Source organism: Lissotriton helveticus, chromosome 9 (genome assembly GCF_964261635.1).
Source record: "Lissotriton helveticus chromosome 9, aLisHel1.1, whole genome shotgun sequence".
Lineage (NCBI taxonomy): Eukaryota > Metazoa > Chordata > Amphibia > Caudata > Salamandridae > Lissotriton > Lissotriton helveticus.
In genome coordinates, this window is record NC_136070.1 from 889351254 (window position 1) to 889372102 (window position 20849).

General features: G+C 45.4%; 1 protein-coding gene across 1 annotated transcript in view; it reads right to left on the reverse strand.

The window, feature by feature from the left end:
- LOC144783033 (olfactomedin-4-like) overlaps positions 1–3306 on the reverse strand; it is a 74447-nt gene extending 71141 nt beyond the window's left edge. Inside the window, exon 1 of the mRNA XM_078662217.1 lies at positions 3250–3306. Coding sequence (XP_078518343.1) covers positions 3250–3294 — 45 coding nt within the window. The 5' untranslated portion in view covers positions 3295–3306. The remainder of the gene's footprint in view (positions 1–3249) is intronic.
- Between the last annotated feature and the right edge of the window lie 17543 nt (positions 3307–20849).

Genomic DNA, 20849 nt, shown 5'->3' on the forward strand with positions numbered 1-20849 from the left:
CACTTACATCCGCACCCAAATTCATATGGTCAACTCACACACCCTGCAGTCACTCCTCTTACCCCACTCCCACACTGTTGCATCGCTCAACGTGCACTCACATGGGCACTCCTGACACCAACACAGCGCAGAGGTTTAATGTGCCTGCTACAAAGAGCGTGTACCATGCAGATCAAAGAACTGAGTGTGGGTAAACTATGAGTAGCGCTATGAAAAAATTAAATGTTTGCCAGAAAGGTGCTATAGAGAGATGGGGTGCATTGTTGGTGAATGGTAGTGAGGAAATTCATAGAGCAGGAGGAAATGGGGGAGGGGCGCCAAAAACAGACCGTTGCACTATGTGCGACCAGTGCTGGTGCCAGCCCTGGATGGGAGTGTTAGCCCCCCTGAAGTTTGGGTCTAGTTGCGCCCCTGTACACAAGTATGGGCATGTCCTGCCCCATCAAGGTTTTTGTCCTAAATTACAGGACATATTTAACTGCAATCCAGCTTTTCAGGGGTCTCCTTGATAGAGACAGCTCTGTTTTTGCCCTGATGGCCTGGAATAATTCCTAAACAGATTCTTGTAAATACTGTTTTGTTTCATTTCTTTTTAATGTGATTGATGTGAGAGAGTCTTACTATTTGCAGAGAAATGTTTTTGTTTCATGCAAAGAAATTCTTTTGTTTCGTGCAATTTTAGATCAAAACGGCTACACACGTTTATGTTGGTGGTGTTATTATTAATCTAGGTCATGTGTAAAACAAAGCATCCTAGTAAAAAGAATGTGCGAACATTTTATCTTGGTAAATTGTGTTTGAGCTGTGTAATAAGCCTCTGTCATTTCACCACCCCCATTCACAAATCTGCAGTTTACTAAACACTCTTATTGTGTTAAACATTATTTGCCGACTATGGCCCGTGATATGCACGTGGCAGTCGATCATGTAGTGTACCGGATTCCAGAAATTTCTGTCAGGTGGTGAGGGGGCCCAACATCTAAAAAAATTCAGCTGGGGGGGCTCAGCCTACAAAAGTTTGAAGACCTCTGACCTAAACCCACCCTTTCTTAACTCGTCACAGGGTGAGGTAATTGAAATCCACAGTCTCCACCCCATTCTGTGACGAGCTGGGGAAGGTTTTGGTGACATAGTCTTAGTCCTTCATTGACATGTAAGCTCTGCAGCAGCAGGGCTTGAGCCAGAAGTGCCCGAAGGCTTACTTTGGTCCAGGGTCATCAAGGGGTGGAGCTTGAAGGCTATTACTTTGCTAAGCAGATGACGTCATGGACCTTGGGCCTGTGATTTACTCAGCCCGGCAATTGTTGACCGTTGCAAGTTTAGATTATCTGCACATGCGCCTCAGCACATTACTATGAGCGGTGCAGTGCATAGATGTGTATTGGAGGCATGAGGGTGACTTGGACAGATGGAGAGTTGTGCTCTAAGTGTGCATGTGTATTTTTATTTTTTCTTATTTCTTATTATGTGAGGTAGAAAAAGAAAGGGGGCATAGCCCCTTAGAGCATACAGGGGAGCCGCTGCTGGCTATCACTCAGGGGCACACTGCGAGCCACAGCATTGCTCCGGCGTGCACTGTGTGCAGGCAGCTGCTGTCGAGCCTGGGCGTGCTAAGCAACTGCTCACTGAGGTGCACTCACCCCACCAGCAGAGAGACCCTGCTCACCTGTGCTGGATACGGCCCGGCAGGACTGCTGGAGAGCAGCGTGCATTAGATTGCAGTCACAGCCAGAAGCGACAGATGGGCTCGGGAGTTAACTGTCACATACTGCAGGTCAGGTACGCAGGAAGTGGCAGTCACAGGAAGTCATGCGTGTGGGAGTTGGCATTCACAAAGACTGCAGGCCCAAAATTCACATGCACTAGGCAACAAGAACAGACTAGAGGAGAGGGGGTGAAAGTTACAGTGACAAACAGACGGCAGGGCTTGAACGTTTAAGTGAAACACAGACTCCAGGGCCCAGCAGTCACACTGCAAGTAGAGACAGCAGTCCAATGGCTTAGGAGGCAGCAGTCACGCATAACAGGCTGTCTGTGAATGAAGGAGAGAGGCACAAGGGGTGACAGCCAAACGCTGCTGCCTGAGACACCCAGCCAGCGATGCAGGCGGTGGCATTCAGGAATGGACAGCAGGGCTCGGGGCAAAGTCACACACTGCAGGCAGTGAGAGCAGAGTAGATGAGGTCGCAGTCAGACAGAAAAAGCAGGATGCAAGACGTAACAGTCACATTGCAGGCTTTGAGACTAGGCCTGGGATATAGGAAGTGGCAGTCAAGCATGGTCAGCAGTGTGAAAAGAACTCAGGAGGTGGTAATCATACCCAGCATGATATAAAGGAGCAACTCTGGGAAACCCCTCTGCACACTGGTTTCCGAACAGCAAAGGCACATTGGTGTGGTTGTATGGCATTACAACGTGGGCTTTTACCACGCGTGCCATTACAATGCTGTTTTTACAACGCAAGTCGTTACAATGACTTGCGCTGTAAGCGCTGGATAGTGGAATAGTTTAATTTTCTATTCCAACTCCAGCCCACGTTACAGTAGGGAAGGTGTTGGAATAGAAAATTAAACTATTCCCTATCCAACATCGCCCTCCAGCGCAAGTTGTTGTAACGACTTGCGTTGTAATAGCAGCGTTGTAATGGTAGCACTTAGTAATACCCGCGTTGTAAAGGCTGTTCCCTCACTGGTGTGGATGCTTGCTTGTGCCCCAGAGGGGAGGGTCGTAGAGTGCATACTGATACAGGAGCGCTCTAGTTGGTCCCTGCTTGTGCCCCAGGGGCACTGTAAAGTGCACGCTATGAAGAAGTGCAAAAGACACACATTGCAAGCTGACAATGGAAAGGCAGGGATTGCGTGTGCATTGCTGCACGTTCCAGAGTCAATCCTCCAGGGGAGTCAACTTTAAAAAAAGATGGGACATGCATCAATCATTACCCATTTGTAGGTTAGGATTTTTAGTTGATACAAGACCAATCTAGAATATGGGAGGAGTCAGACTCCACAAAGCCCATACAACAGATCGCCTAACAGGGCAATCTCTGTATAGGGTCGACCATAAAACTGGCTCGGATGAGATACGTAGGCATGAGAAATGAAAAATGGTAGCTCTAGAAAGTGCATCCAAATGATCGGTCCAATCAAACATATGGGACCAGTGTGAAAATGAAAAGAGCTGAGAAAGGTGTAATACATTGGGGTAACGCAAGTGAAGGTGCACAACACCTCTAGTTTAAGTGATACTCACGGCAAGTCTTTGAAGGAGGAACACGATGAGAAGGTATAGCAGCATCTTGCTAACTGCCCTCTGACTCGCTCTGCCTGGCTGTATACATCACTTGCCCCTTTTATAGCCCTTTCTGTCCAGGATGAGATGAGCTAAAATATCCCCCTTGAGACAGAAAAAACTAGCTCTATTGTTTTACTCTCGTGCAAACACAGGTTAGGATATCCCCCTTCCTGTAAAAGAGATAAAGCAGCTATGCTCTGAGGGGATAAGCCCTGTGGCATTTGTAGAGGAAATGCATGTCCTCAATCAAAGCCTCTCTCTTCTTCCACACCTACACCCTTCTGCGAAAATTGGTGACTGAGTTACAAGATGCTGGAATTTCCCCAGGACATAAGTGTGTTGTTACATTATTCATTGCAAATGTTCTAAACACGCAAGAGCACATTTGCAAACTTAAATGCCAACAGTGACTGTTGGTAACCCTTGCGAAAAATGAAGCACAAATAGGCACTGTTTATGGTAAGGCATGGGAAGCAAGCGTCGGATAGATTTATTAAGGTTTTGTGTTGCCCTTGTGCCACTCAAGGGGAATAATGGCAATGCAAAACATAAGTGATATTTATCAAGCCACACAAGGCCACCTTGTGTGACACAAGTGCAAATCGCTGTCTTGCGTTAATCTGACCCAGGGAGGCCTTCTATGGGTGAAGCGTGTGTGTTACCACGCATACCCCTATAGATTTTTGTGTACTTCTAGATTTATAATTATTGGTAGACCTGGGAATCAAAATGTTGCGCATCCCCAGATGAGGGGTAACAAGTAGAAATATCTTTATTTTTCCTCGTTTACCTGTGCTGCATGCATTCTACAGCACACATAGAAAGAGGAAAATGCCTCTCAGGATTGTATTTGTGCACAAAGATGTCCCTTACTACACAAAAACAACCATGCCTACAATGCACTTGCACCATGATGCAAGGATGTCTGCGTTGGCACTAGGCAGCCAAAAATGTGCCAACGGTAGGAAAGGACGGGAATACACCATATAATGTTAAATACTGCCCATTCCGGGCCTTTCCCTTTCACACATCTCAGAAAGATGACTTGCTGCATTGGGCTGGGTGAAAAAATTATAATTATGGACCAGTATTTCTAGCCTGGGCTTGGGAAGAAGAACACCTGCACATTGGTTTCTTTTCACGTTTCTTATCACACACATTGACCCGCTGCTGCAAAAACTTAGTGCCTAGGGCAGCAGAGCTTTCAATTTTCTTAAATCTGTACTTGATCAACTCATTCCGTACAGGTTTTTATGTGCCATGTAGGGACTTCTTTTCACATTATAGAATATGGGGTTCCAGTCACAAAATGCAGAGTAAAAACCTGAATTCCTGTGATAGCCCTGAGGAATTCCCCTGACCCACTTTCTGGCTCTTTGAGCAGGCAGAAACATGTTGGTGCTTCCTAAGGATAGTGGGATTATGGTACCCCTAGACATCCAATAATGTGTTTACTTTAAATCACCAAAAGCAAACATTTCCCTTCTGTGCAAATGAAATCTATGTGTAATCCACACATATCTCAATAACCAATTAAGGATGCACCAAACATATGTTTACATCAATAGTAAATCAAACTAAATCTTGCTCACTACATTAATATATGCATCCCCGTTTATTGATTATTGAGCACTGAAAGGATATGATTACTGGAAGGCCAACATTGATTTGAAACCAATATGGGGTACTACATCCTGGCAAGTCCAAGGTTCAGAATCTTCATTCCGCGCATGTCTGATACCTGTGCAAATTATCTTTCTCAATAACATGGTCAAAAAGACTACTTGTTTACTATTCCACCCACTAGTCCATCCTTGCCCCTCTTTGAACCTTGGCAGTCATATGCTAATTATACGGAACATCAAGTAAATGGAATGATATTAAATGGTACATTTAATTCTTCTATGATAGCTCCAACTGGATGGCCTTTGGATACGAATGTTTGTCATTCCTGTTTCATAAACACTACTTCTGGGTTTACATTAAGTAGAGTTGATCCACGTCACCCACCTTCTAATATGGTTACCACTTATTCTGCTGCTAAATTATGTCAACAATGACTAGAACATTCCTTGTTGTCTGCTGTGAAAACATCTTTCTCTACTATCTGAACATATACATTTATCTGATTTCCTTCTGGGTCCAAAATTTCCTCATTCAAAAAGATTAGTTTATCCTGCATATAGTGAACTTGGGAAATTGTTGCAATTGAAAGCAGCAATACGTTTGCACCAAATTGATCAGGATAATTTAGATAAAGTGCTTGCTGTTGTTGACAGCATTAATATTATAATGCCATCTTGTATTTATACCTTGAATAACATTGTGTCATTGGTAATTAAAATTATGCAAACTGAAGTGTCGACCCTTTATCATGGTCTGAATCAACTTAGATCAATCACGAAATTTGGTTGGAACTTCCAAACTTAAGAGTGGACGCGTCCCCTGGCATTATCTTAATTTTAGCGCTTGTTCTAACCATTTAATTTGACCCATAAACCACAGTCAGTAGCTATGAAAGATGCTGGTTTCACAATATTACACATAGAGAAACCTGACCAGCTTCTATTCTCAGTAGCGTAAACTTATTCAGCCATGTGGTTAATATATGGGGTTATTTGTTGCCCATTTTGAAGTTTTAGTTTAAAACATACATGAAACACTTTTCAACTGGTAGATATGAACCCCTTGGGAGCAGCTAAATACATGAATTATGGTCCCTAGCCTTTACATATCATTGTCAACGAGCTGATCGAGACGTTTTTCTAACAGGGGAGGGATGCGACTCCACAGCCATACATTCCCTTGTGTGTCAACAAGTATGAATCCACAGTGCCTGTAATGTTTCTGCACCCAATTTGGCTTGTTATGTGAAGGAAACTCCTGTTCCTGCTACAATTACCACTCTCACATTACTTTCGAATGGCAGTTATATTCTCCTTAATAATCAGAGATGTTGCGGTCTGCCGATGGGAATCCTGTATATTGTATCTGTTTCCCAGTTAGTTACTTGTTGCAACAACTCCCTGTTCCCCCTCCACAATGGAATGTTGATAGTTTGTTGCGGCCTTCCATTATAACCCTGAAAGTAGATTTCAATAAGCTACACAGGCTCAAATCCCATTATTGTTTCAACAAGAGGTGGCTCTCACTTCACCACGTGAGATGTTCAAATCGAAAATGTAAAGAACGCCTAGTGAAATACAATCTTTGTTAAACAAAATTCTCACCCTACATTTTGGGGAATTGATACATCACATTTTTAATGCATCTGATACCACAGGCCTGGCACACTTTTTTAAACTTGTGGGCTCTGGCCTCGTGACTCCCTTTCAAACTATTTTTGGAGTAATCCCAGCCTTAATACATTCCATTTTTGGAGTGTATTTTCCGGGTTCCCGTTGATGCTAGTCTTGATCTGTGGCATCATCATTCTGTTCCTTCTATTCCGCAATGGCTACTCCATCTATGGCATCACTTCAGCTGTACTGTGAGCGGATGCTATAACCTTTTGGAATGGTGCCCTTAGATGCTTTGGATGCCTAATTCTGTCTGACCTTCCGATATGCTTACTTCATCTGTGTACAACCTATATTCCATTGTACCCAGTGCCCCTTTCAATGGGCCCTGGATGGCTACCCCATCACACACTGCCCTGTATTTCGAACGGCTAATGGGCCAATTAGTGGTCCATAACCAGGACTGTTCCTTGGGTATGCAGCTTTTGTACAACCCAGCATTGGGGCCCATAGCCAACAATGCTCCCTGTGCAAATGTACAGCGTCTTTTGGATCTCAGTTCATCAAAGTCAGCACAGGTTCTCCTTGGATGGTACTATTGACAACTGGCTATGAGGAGCATGTCTGTTCCTTTGACATGATCAACTGGATGGCAAATATTTTCAGTTTGGAAGACCCAAATTTACTGGAATTGATGTCTTTCCACTTGGCGTGCTACATCCTGGGTACCAAAGATGCGCTGTAATTGACTATATTTTTGTACACAAACATACACCTTATTTTAGCGATCCTATAATTTTGAGACGATCTCTGGATACTGCCAATTATACGCTTTGACTCTGCTTATTCTTTGATAACTGTCTTCTTCCCGTGCTACTGTCCTGACCAAGGGGAGGGTGGGACTTGTCCTGGGCAGGCCCATTGTTGTTTTCCCTATGTTAGTATGAACACGTTGCAGACTGTCATCTGCTTTGCACCCATTACTCTACACAAACACTGTCCTTTCACACAGGCCATGCTGTTGTTTTCTTGTTCTGTTCTTTCCTGGGATTTAGTCTGCACAAGTAAGAAAGGTCGAACAACAATGCCCCTTGTCATTTGTTCTGGTCAGGTCCTTGCACCAAGACAAAACATGTAAATGCAGCTGTTGTTTGGTACCACATACTTTGTCTTATAGGTATGCACAGGTATGTAACACACACACTTGGAGAGAGACCTTTCCAGAGACAAATTGAGACAGCATCTGAGATGTAGAAATTTCATCTGTGTATACTAAGGTATGGGGTCTGCAGAAAACACCCAGAGATCTTTTGATATATAATCATTTTGCTTCTAAAGAAGTGGAGGAAGGTTAGTATACGCTGTCTTATATGATGACAGCTCCATTTATGATTTATGAATTACTTGCTATGCTTGCCGTATTTGTGTTAGGTGTTTTCTTACTTATTGTGCCATGTATACTGCATAGTAGAGCACAATAGTTAAAATAAATATTTTAAATCTTCTTCTTGTCTCTGTCAGAACTTACTGTTGACTAGTACGAGTGTGACCGTGAAAGGGTATGTCTTGCAACCACAATTCCTGACCGGGTCGGCAGTGTTGTGTTCTGGGGTGTCTAATCACTTATTTCTCTCTGAGTGAGTAGGAGGACAAGTGAGACACTATAGCTAGTTGATTCTGGACTCATGGGTACTCGGTTGGTGGAATGACTCATTCCCTGCTTACTAAGGTTCTATGATCCCAAGCAGAGTTCTGTGACTCTGCAGAATCACTGCAGCAATATGTTTTCAAGACTCAAATTGAGTGCCTTGTTTTCTCATCATTGATGTCCATCGAGAAGCAACTGCTAGCTTTGATTTTGGGGAATGTTGAAAACAGAGTGTGTGTACTTGTATTGCCACGACCTTTGTATTTCGACTTATACATTTACCATGGAAACACTGTTCCCGAAACATTAATATCCTTTTAAGTTTCTGTTTTCTATTTGCTTCTTATAGTCTATTTAGCAAACTATGCTTTCTTCTACATTTACTGTTATGTCACAGATCCCAATTACAGCCGTAGTCACTGAGTGTTTTTTATCGGTGCAAGGTTGATAACATAATTATAATTGAATTGGTTATTAATAACGCCTATTCTTTAAGCACTAGGCAACAATTCACTTTGTGGTGTAGAAAGTGGACAGTATTGAGTGACGCACACTGCCATGCTGGAATGGGCTACACGCCTAACTGCTATAGAGCTGCGCTATCGGAGGAATAAGGGACCCATTCTGTTGCTTCCGCTTTTGCTGCCATCTTGGAGAAGGACAAACCACCTTCCATTATGACGCAGATGTACCAGGTGTCCCCAGCTGGAACAAGGCATGGGCAGATACCGTTTTGTAAAGTGCCTAGAGAACTTACCTGTTTGAAGGTGGATAGGAAGCACTGCTATAAACTTAGTTCTAGTCAGGAATACATTTTCATCTCTTAACACATCCCAAGTTTACTTTGCCTTTCTTTTGCTTAAAAGTTAACAAGTAATTGAGGGAAAGGAAACCTCTCTCACTCTGCAGACACAAACCATGTCATTCCTCGTTTTCTGACCGAGCTTAGCAATGTATCCTCTCACTGTGTACAGGTACTTACGGGCTGTAAAAAACATATAAAACTGTATTTAAGGGAGGGAGACATGAGCTACCATTGTATAAATATTTCCTTTGTTTCTGCACAAACAAAAGTGGGATAAAGCTGTGGGAAGACAAATGTAACTTTACCTGTTTGAGTTTACCAGCAAAGCAAAACAAGTTGTATCGTATGACTCAGTTTCACTTTTGGCATTTGTTCTTTCACGTTTTAGTTCTCAGATTATCCGCAATTCTGAGATCATAATTTTGGCTCTATAGTTCATATTGTTCCCATAACGGGAGCACTCAACTGGCCTCATGTGTTGAAGAATTGGATAACTTTCATCTAGTTTTCCGCCACCCGCCTGGTGCATGCTAGGACTTGTGGTTTGCTGTAACCCATTAGATATCTGACTGCACAAGTCAAGTCCAAGTTTGCTTAGTGCTTTTGACTGAAGAAACAAAATACAATGCGTTTAGTTGACATTCTTATGAACGTTTTATCTAAGGATGGGTAAGTAGAGCAACTCCACCCGCTTGTGGAACTCCACACAATTCCAAAGAGTTTTTATGCAACTCCGCAAGCTCCAGCCCACCCCTAGTCTTTGGTATATTGCACCACCTCCCTTTTGTTTTGGAAGGTGATTATTCTTAGTTTGAAGTTTACTTTTAATCACACCTAAGGGACCACAAAATAATACATTAAGGTATTTTTAGCTATAACTGGATCCCAGTACAATCCAGAGAACTAATACATTTCAAGATCTCCCCCACAGATTTGGATCAAGTCCAAACTGGTAGTCCTATCTTACTAGGGTTGGACGAGGAGGCCAGTGATAAAGCATGCCACACGAAGTGGGGAAAAGCACCTCATCCACATCTTTTGTTTCACAAGGGGCCTGAGAACCTGGTGAATGGTATTTATGAAATGATAACTTACATCCAACAAATAGATTAATTTCCCTTGGTGTTTTCCTGTTTCGTCCCATTAGGCTGTACGATGTCTAATCCTCCTTTTCCCTCAAAGTGGCTTGTTGCCTTTTCCTATATGCCCATTCGCTTTGCTCCCTCTTCACTGTCAGTGCTGAGCATCGTCTTGGACATGGTGATGGGTAAGGAGACTGGCAGGAGTTGTCGCTGACACCCGAATAGGGTAGTGCCTGTCCCCACACAAAGCTGTCTCCAGCCGACCCCCCTCCCCCTGTAGTGTATCTGGGGCCAGGTCAGGGAAAGGCCGGGTCATGTGCACTGCAAAGTATTTGCTTTGAAGTTTGCCTAATTCAAAGGCAGAAAGGGCTATAAGTGTTGGACCTCTGATACCACAAAACCAGAACAATTCTGGACCGAGGACATTATGCCAGGAAGAAGAGCTGAATGTTGTAGAAGGAACTGACATTCTGCCTGTAGCTTTGTTGTGCTGGCCTTATGATTGGTGCTTATGTCCTTGGGGGAGAAAGAACTGGTCTTTGCTTTCTACATCGTGCTTTCAAGGTACTCCAGGACTTGAGCATGCTTGCCTCATGTTAAAAAGTCTCAGGGCCATCAAAGAATTCACCTACCAGTGCCTTGCCTCCTTTGCTGAGAGTCCATACTTGCCATGTGGTGCCAAATCCAGTTCCTTAGCTCTTCGAAGTGTAACCTGGTGATCTTAAAGTGAAAATTCACGCATTGACCCCTAGTGCCTGTTTTCTGGACATACCACCACAAAGGTTGGATGCATCGCCGCTGCATGCACCGAAGCAGGGTTCCTACTGGAAGCATCAACCTAACCTTTCACCATACTCCCCAACTCACCATCGCAGTGGGTCAGAAAAATCACAGCAGCATGAGTCGGGAGCTCTGTCTCAACAATGCCTGAGGCACTCGCTCCAACTCTGACACAGCACCTGCTTCGCAGCCAAAGAAATGACACATCGCCTACTTTGCGACTGTGAAATCAACACAACACCTACTTCGCTGCTGCAGTATCAACACAGTGTGTTGGAAATGGTCCTTTTTGCAGGGTTATCCACAAACCTTTGGCTTCTCCCTCCTATTTTTTTTCCTGACATGTGGTTGTTGGCTATAGGACTATGGGCACTTTTCCACTGCTGATCAATGCTAAATGCATAGGCTATCTGTGTAAATTGTTATTGTGATTGGTTATCCATGATTGGCATATTTGTTTTACCAATAGGTCCCTAGTAAAGTGCACTGAGTGTGCCAGGGCTGGTAGTTCAAATGCTACTAGTGGGCTTGCAGCACTGATTGTGCCACCCACATGAGTAGCCTTAAAATGATGTCTCAGGCCTGCCACCGCAGTGCCTGTGCACAGTTTGTTAATTGCCATGTTGACCTGGCCAGTGTCCACACTTGCCAAGCCTGACCTTTCCCCTTTTCTTACACATACAAACACCCCTATGGTAGGCCCAAGGCACACCCCTGGGCAGGGTGCACTGTATGTGAAAGGTAGGACATGTACTAGTGTGGGTAACATGTCCTGATAGTGAAATACCGCCAATTTCGTTTTTCACTATTGAAAGGCTATCTTGTCCTATAGGACAGAATGGGGAATGCTGGGTAACATGTTTACCTGCATATCTTCCCATAGAAGCAAGATAGAAATTTGGAATCTGGTATCCCTGAACTCAGATTTTAATAAAAATCCCTTTTAGGGAGGATGGTTTTTAAATTCAGAGTTTGGAAATAGCCCTTTTAGAAAGTGCCTATTTTCTTGTTCAACTTTTCTGTGGGCCTCTGCCTGTTTGTGAATTGACTGTCTGGTTTGTGAGTGACAGGGGCTGGGGTGGCTCCAGGAGGCTGGGTGAGTCAGCACTAGGCTGAATAGACCTATCTGCAATTGGAGTGGTGAGAGGAATAGCACGTGGGCCTGAATAGGGCTGTGCCTACCTTCCACAATGCTGGCTCCACTCCCTGCGGTGTGTCTGATGGCCCTGCCCCACACTCTCAAAGGAAGAAGATGTGCACTGACAGAGTGCACCCAGAACTGGTTTGTACTGAGGTCCAGGACCCCTCACACATGAAAAAAAAGGCTTATGGGGTATAACTATCAGAGCTGAAACCCCTGAACTTTAGACTAGGAAACTTTGTGATCAAGAAGGAATCCTTGCCAAGGAAACCAGCTGAAAGAAGACTGAGGAGAAGTGCTGCCCTTGCTGTGTGTCTGGGGTTGTCCTGCAGTTTGATATTTCTGCTAAGGAGAGGACTAAGGGACTTTTCTGCTGTGTGCTGTGTCCCCCTACTTGAAGAGGAAATGTGCTGTGTGCTTTTCTACATCTGAAGTGAAACTGACTCCAAGCGCCTGAGAAGAGCTGGCCTCCTGTTATAGAAACTCAAGGATATAAAAGTTTCTAAAGATCCTGAAGCTCGCACTTTCTGAATAGTGTTCCTTTTTCTATACAGCCTCTGGGGATCGTTGTGTATCCCAGGACGCCGCTGGTGCCCGCTGTGAAGCACGCCTTGCCTGCATGTATCAGCTCCCAAAATCACAGAGAGAGCTGTGCGATTCACCGCCGCCGGCCCAGGACTGGAGGGACGAGCTGATATTTCACAGCTGCCGGCCCCGATCTCCGAGTTTTCTGCGTGCCTACTGTTCACCGCTGCTGCTAAAGTCGACTGCCCGGGGCCGGGTTCGTCGTAGAAAGGGAGCTGCATCAGAGCCAGAGGGGTTACGGAGGGTTGCCTAGCAATCACGGCTCCCCTGCGCTGATCAGCTGTTGCCGACTGGATCGCCCAAACAAAGAAGACGAACCGCAACCCCCAGGTAAGACTCGGATCAAAGTCCGGTGTCTCAGTCCGTGTTACTGCCATGGGGGCGGATGGCGGAACGATGGGAGACTTCCAACGGGCGCATCTGAAGCAGAACGGTATCTGCTGTCATAGGGGCTTGAGCTATGCCTCCCTCCTTTGTTGAAAGCATTTGGGGGGCATGTTTGTGACAAATCACTCCTCACGGAACCCGCAGGCAATCGGGTAAAGTTCATTGTTAAAAAGAGGAATTGCGCAGATGACAACGGAACTGTGCCCGTGCTGAAGTGAACAGTACTGGTGATATTGCGTTTTTTTTATTACCAAGAGAGTTACAGCCCCTGCACATGTTTTCTTTTTAACTCTGAAACTAAGGTGATGATCCCCCAAGATTGGCCTAACAAAGGTAAAGAATCTACAAGAGGACATCTTTCAAGAAGAGATTATTGTGTATGTGGATGTTTATCATTAGTGGTGTTGCCTACATTTATATAAAGAATTCTATTTTTTATAAATACCTGTGTGGTGTCCATTTGTGTTGTTTCACTGTGTTACTGTGTGAGTTGGTGCAAATACTTAACACATTGCCTTGGGGATAAGCCTGTCTGCTCGTGCCAAGCTACTAAAGGGATGAGCAGGGGTTATCTACAGTGCGTTTCCCCCTTACCCTGACTAGAAACAAGGGTCCCTATCTGGTCAAAGGTACCTTCCTCTGCCAACTGGAGACCACATTTCTAATATTGGTGGCAGCGGTGTGATTTGAACTTGCATTTGTACTTGACCCACAGTGATTGGTGTACATCACTAGATTAGTGCAGACCACTACGCAACCACATACTGTGTTTTGTTTTTGGTTCTATTTTTGAGTAACCCTGAAATTATCCACGCATCATGTCTCAGAAGGGTAAACCAGCAAATGAGGTTGCTGAACTGGATTTTGATATTGAAATGTTAAGTGATTACAAAGTAGGTCAACTCAAGCAGTTCTGCAGGAGCTTGGATGTCCCATGAAGAGGACCTCCAGGAAGGAAGAGCTACAGTAGGCCTTAAGGGCCTGGTGGGAGGCCAAAGAGGCTTGGGAGACAGGTGATGCAGAGGTGGATGCACAAGGGGATGGTTTCAGGTCACAGGATCTGCCTGTGTCAAGAGCAACCTCTAGGGCTGGCAGCAACCATTTAACTGGAAGTTTTTCCTCAGAGGAGTTGGAGGAAAACCAAAGGGTTAGAGACCATGAGTTGGAAGTCCTGAGGCTCGAGGCCAAGTTGGAGGAAATTAAATTGACCTTGGCACATGAATTAGGAATGAGGGAGCTTGACTTGGAGCTCGAGAGGCTTCAGGCCATGAGCGTCTCAGCCCAGCAGAAAGAGATGTGAGGAGCTCAGGAAGTGAGTTTTGCAGAGTTGGAGGTGCAGTCCAGCTCAGATGGTGGCAGCAAGATTATGGTATCTACTGCTGAGGGAGAAGTACACACACCCAGAGATGTGGCGCCTGACTTGAGGGAGGGGGTTGACATACACATGGTGGTTCAGGTTTATGAGGTAGCTCCAGTGGTGTGCAGTGTCCCTGGAGTAAATTGGGAAACTGACACAGGGAATCATATTCCTAGTGGTGGGAGGGACGCTCTACTGACTCTAGATGAGAGGTGCAGGGAGAGGGGTTCCCACATGGTAGAAACCTTGGTGTATGAGTGTGGAGACCACCCAGAAGAGTGTGGGTTGAGTGACAGAGACAGTCAGACACTGTCTTGCCAATCTCAGGAGAGTGGTGTGGGGTACTTGTGTGAGGCACTGGAGGATGAGGCAAAGGGTAGATTGGTTAACAACTGTGGGGTGCTGTGTAATTCATTTGTTGGGGAGCATTTTTTAAGTCTCTGTTTTCCAGAGCTATGCCAACACCTGGTGGAGCGTGAGTTCTCTGATTCCAGGGAGCTTGCATTGGAGGCAGACCTCTTGGTGGATTCCAGAGGGTCTGAAGAGGCATTGGGGTGTGATCCTAAAAGGAGTGGCTCAGGTATCTACTAGTCCTGTGTGGTGGAAGAGGTTCAGAGTAGCCCAGCTAGGTCCTGGTTTAGTGGGAGGGGTGTAGGGGCTCACGTCCTGCCTAAGTAGAGAAGGAGTGAGTGTGGGACTGTGTGTCCCAAGGTTCCCGGAACCCAGTCTCAGGGCCTGGAGGGTTCCCCAAGAGAACACCAGGTTGGGGGCCTAGGCTGTACTAGTAGGCCATTTGAGGGGGACCACCTAGTGTCAGGAGAACCTGGAGCGTCTGTAAACGGAGCTCCAGTGGTTTTCGTGTCTGGCGGCGCAGCTCCAGTTGGGAGGGTGCAGAAGCCCATATTGAGGGGTGAGTGGGGGATGTGTTTCCCAGTGGGTCAGGGACCAACCAGAAGGGCTGAGTCTCCTAGGAGTGACCGTGATGACACCACTTCTGTCCTGGGGGACGCGCACTGTCAGGTGGGCAAGGGTCGGGTCGGTCGGGAGATCTGCACCAGGCAGACTGTCACACGACACATGAGTCATGTGTTTCCCTCAGGGGGATGCTGTGTGAATCCCCAGAAGTCCTGGTGTGCCAGGCAAGTGTTCAACCGCAGTGTTTAGTCCCTGGGTTGGGAGGCCAGGTTCAGTTTCTGGTTGACCTGGAGGGAAGGGTGACTGTAATCAGTGTCCCTTCCGTTTTGGCTTCTAAGGGTACCACTCCAGGTGGGAGGGTGCAGAACTCTGGAAGGGGTTACAGAAGGAGAGAATCCTCGCCTCTGACCCCGGTCCAACCTGAGGGTTTAGATCCTAGGTTGGGAGACCAGTTGCAGGAGAGAGGTCCTGAACTGGTGGGAGAGTTGTGTCCTTTGGGTACAGACCCTGGGCTGGTGGGCCAGTGTCAGGATGCCATACCTGACTTGGCAGGAGGGAGAGTGGAGAAAAGGTGTCAGGCACCTGGGGCTTCTGCCCCTCACTTTCTGGCACCACAGAGGTTAGAGAGGCCTGAAATGTATAAGGCCTGATTCTCATCACTGACAGCTATTAGTGGCCACTGTGGCTTGTCCTGATGGACAGAGTTGCCCCTGGGAGAGGGGCGGGAGTCACACCTTGGGAGTGGACTGGGTTACACTACTGTGCTTGCTAGGTGGGTACTGTCTACCAGGGCGGGCACATCTGTAAGCAAAGTAAGCTTAGGCGCTACACAGATGGGGTCCCCAGGTGAGGAGAAGGGCCCCGATTGGTGGGCCCTGAGATTATAGATAGAGGGATCCAACTGGGTTCAGGAAGGCATAAAACAGGAATAGGCCCCTGCTGTTCGGGTCAGTTTCCGTGTTTTATCGCCCCAACCAGGGAATCCCATCAAGGTATTGATTGGTCTACGCTGGCTTTAAGCTGGAAGGGGGTTGTGTTCGAAATGGCCCTTTTTTCAGAGTTATCCCCAAACTTTTTTTTCCCTGGCGTATGGTTGTTGGCTATAGGACTCTGGACACTTTACCACTGCTGATCATTGCTAAAGTGCAAATGCTCTCTGTGTAAATTGTTATTGTGATTGGTTATCTATGATTGGCATATTTGTTTTACCAGTAGGTCCCAGGTAAAGTGCACTGAGTGTGCCAGGGCTGGTAATTCAAATGCTACTAGTGGGCTTGCAGCACTGATTGTGCCACCCACATGAGTAGCCCTAAAATGATGTCTCAGGCCTGCCACTGCAGTGCCTGTGCACTGTTTGTTAACTGCCATGTTGACCTGGTCAGTGTCAGTGTCCACACTTGCCAGGCCTGACCCATCCCTTTTTCTTACAGATAGGACACCCCTATGGTAGTCTCGAGGTACCCCGCCTGGGCAGGGTGCAGTGTATGTGAAAGGTAGGACATGTACTAGTATGGGTAACATGTTCTGATAGTGAAATACTCCCAATTTCGTTTTTTATTATTGAAAGGCTATCTTGCCCCATCGGACAGAATGGGGAATGCTGGGTAACATGTTTACCTGCATATCTTCCCATAGAAGCAAGATAGAAATTTGAAATCTGGTATCCCTGAACTCAGAATTTAATAACACATCTTTTAGGGAAGATGGTTTTTAAATTCAGTGTTTGGAAATAGCACTTTTAGAAAATTTCTATTTTCTTGTGCAACCTCTCTGTGTGCCTTTGCCTTTTTGTAAATTGACTGTCTGGTTTGTGAGTGACAGGGGCTGGGGTGGCTCCAGGAGGCTGGGTGAGTCAGCACTAGGCTGAAAAGACCTATTTGCATTTGGAGTGGTAGGGAGGAGTAGCACCTGGGCCTGAATAGGGCTGTGCCTGCCTTCCACAATGCTGGCTCCACCCCCTGCGGTGTGTCTGATGACCCTGGCCCACACTCACAAAGGAAGAAGATGTGCACTGGCAGAGTGCACCAAGAACTGGTTTGGACTGGTCCAGTACCCCTCACACTTGAAAAACAAAGACTTATGGGGTATAAATATCAGAGCTGAAACCCCTGAACTTTAGACTAGGAAACTTCATGATCAAGAAGGAATCCCAGCCAAGGAGAACAGCTGAAAGACGACTGAGGAGAAATGCTGCTCTTGCTCTGTGTCTGGGGTTGTCCTGCAGTTTGCTGTTTCTGCTAAACAGAGGACTAAGGGCCTTTTCTGCTGTGTGCTGTGTCCCCCTACTTGAAGAGGAACTGTCATGTGTGCTTTGTACTTCTGAAATGAATCTGTCTCCATGGGCCTTAGAAGAGAAACTTCGGGATATAAAAGTTTCTAAAGATCCTGAAGCTCGCACTTTCTGAATAGTGCTCCTCTTTCTATAATGCCTCTGGGGATCGTTGTGTGCCCCAGGACGCCGCTGGTGCCCTCTCTGAAGCACGCCTTGCCTGCACGTCTCTCTTCTGCCACAATTACCGAGAGGGCTGTGTGATTCATCACTGCCGGCCCGGGACCGGAGGGAAGAGCTGCCACCGGCCCCGGATCTCCAAGAGTGCTGCTTGCCCACTGTTCACCGCCGCTGCTCGAGTCCACTGCCCGAGGCCAGGTTTGCCAAAGAAAGGGAGCCACGTCAGAGCTGTAGCGGTTACGGAGGGTTGCCTAGCAACCGATGCTCCCCTGCACTGATCAGCTGTTGCCAACCGGAATCGTCCAAACAAAGAAGGTGAACCGCAACCCCCAGGTAAGACTCGAATCGAAGTCCGGAGTCTTAGTGGGTGCCACTGCCCTGGGGGCGAAGGGAGGTGTGATCCCCCCCCAGGTATACAGGATGCAGAGACACCAGTGGGAGTGGTGATTCTTTTATTTATAGTTGTAGTCTAGGTGTAGTCCATAGAATGGAAAGGGGGAAGTCCAGGAGTGGAAGAACCAAAGCGGGGAACAAAAAGTTCCTTAAACTCAGGTTCAGTCTGTATATCTCAGGGAGGGATACTCCGAAGGTCTTCCTTGCAGGGCGAAGTTATGGTGTTGTCAGCTGAATCCTCCTCGCTGTCAGGTTGTTTGTAGGAGGCCGGTACCCTCAAGAGAACAAGAATGGACAACCGGGTCTGAAACCAGAGATACAGGCTGGTGAATATACCTCCACCTGGGAATATATACAGGTCGGGAAAAGAGAGGGTTTCTGCAATGAGTGAGGCTTGTGACAACAAAAGAAAAGGTGAAATAGCAGTGGACCAGGGAGCTATTCACAACCCTGCTCTACACCAGCCCACCATGAGCTAATTAAATAGAGGTACTTGCCTCTGGCTAAGGCCCTCCTGGATCGTGGCTGTCGGAGTTTTGCTGCCCTTCTCCTCGTCTTGGGGTCGGCTGGACTCATGCTTGTTGCCACTGGGTCGTTCGGTCGTTAAATTCTCCGTCTCCTTAACATCTTCCTTCTGGACTGAGGGTCTGTCGGCTGCTCCAGATCTGTCGTCCTCCGGAACGGTGTAGAACGCCGAACTGCTCTCTGGTCCACCTCCTTGTTCTTCCTCTTCCTGATTTGGCACGTCGTTCTCAGGAAAGACTAGACCGCTTACGGCTTGTTCCGGTGGTCTAGTCGCGTGTGCCATCTTGGAAGTCCCGCTCGCGAAGAGCGCCAGACTACAGGAGGCTTCCGACGGCCGCGTCTGAAGCAGAGCAGAGCAGGATCGGCTGTTACAGGGGTTTGAGCTACGCCTCCCATTGGGCACAGGGTTAAGACTTATTTCCATATTGCTGGGCTCAGACGTTTTTAGGCCCAGATCTCTGTATTGGGGTGAATGTATGACATTGTTCTGCATTCTGTCTTTCAATAGTTTTTTTTGCATTCAAACCAGAAAGACATACACCCTGTTATGAAGTGTAGAGAAGGGAGAAAGCTCCCTATTGGACACAAGAATTGTATCTGGGCACAAAAAGTGTGTATTAGTACAACCTAATTCACACTAAAACAATATATTTAACCACATTATTACAAAAGGTTTCACAGTACTACTCAACACAAAGGAAATATTTCAAAATACAGATATACAAATATTAAAAGGTTCACCTTATTCATTTAGACCATAAAATTCATATCCTCCTTATTCAACCTCCCTATGTGTTACAATCTAAAGAATACAGGTATTTCAACCATATACAATGAATTTGTTAAAAACAATCAAACAGTTGATGCAGCGTTTCAGTGTAGAGTGGATACTTTCACCTTCTTCAGGACATAAAACTTTCTTACTAAAATCTAAATATAAAAAAACAATGCTTTAGAAACCTAGCGTGTACTGTGAGCCCTAGTGATTTCTATTAAACATCACATTTGTGGTTATACTTTTTTTAGCATACTAGAGCTTTCTTTTTATGGTTAAACTCTCTAAAAACCAATGTCGTAGAGAATTAAAGCATCGGTTTCCAATATCTAAAAACCACATTTGCAAATGAAGATCATCCTAATAACACATTGCGGTGTAATTTTCATAAAAACACATTCACATTTCCAAAATACGTCTTGTTGTCATAAATCATTATAATCTCTTTTGTGGATTTCGATGAAAACAGCAATACTCAGGCATACCTTATTTTATGAGTTGGATTATGTTTCACCAATTGCATAATCATAGGGGTAATCAAAAAATTCAACCTCCGTCCGAATTACTTCGTTAGGGCCTTTATTAAAGATAAAAAAATTGTGAAACTTTAACATCTATTCTTAAATGTTATTTGAAAAAATTCATGCTACACTTACAAATATCTTTTTTTAAAAGATACCTTTTTTTAGGCACCAGCTACCGTCATTTCGATATATATTAATAGTCCACAAATTTTACCCGTTTGAGCCACCGTCTTATTGGGAATAGATCTGGGCAACGATTAAACACTCAATTGTGTAGCACATGCTGGAGAGAAGATTTTACCCGTGTTAATATTTGTGGTCAATACTTAATGATTTTGCTTTTTTCTACATTTCTACATATGTCACATAAAGTTGACTTACCCCTTCATGTGGGCAAATAGGCATATACTTTTTTCTTTGTAGTATGCACAGAAATCACCGTATTACATCTGGTCTCTCTTGTTTCGTGCTTAATCTTTGGCACTATAGATGCAGAAAAGTATAAAGCATATTTAGCGCCTAAAAATTCGTAATCCAAATGTTGGGTTTTTAATTCATTATCTATCCATTTATGAAAAAGTTTCTTATAAAAAGTTTTTTTATATAAAACAGATGGAGGGCCCACATTTTTTCAGGTATTGTTAACCTTATTGAATCAGAATCTCCAGTTGCTTTAAAGGGGCACGTCTTCTCAAGATTCTCGCTTTAACATCATTACATATAGCGCGTTTGTTACAGTTTTATTTTATCTATTGTGGGCAGCGTTGCTAACCCTGTGTGAATTATTACGACTAGCACACCACATTTACGATTTGGAATTAGCCCCAAAACACGTAATGACCACATTCAAAGATTAGGGGCCACCGCACTCATAAATACTAACATCGAAAGGCTCTTATTAGCGTGGAATACTAAGTTTGTCTATCCCCCATAGCGTATCCATTAATGCTAAC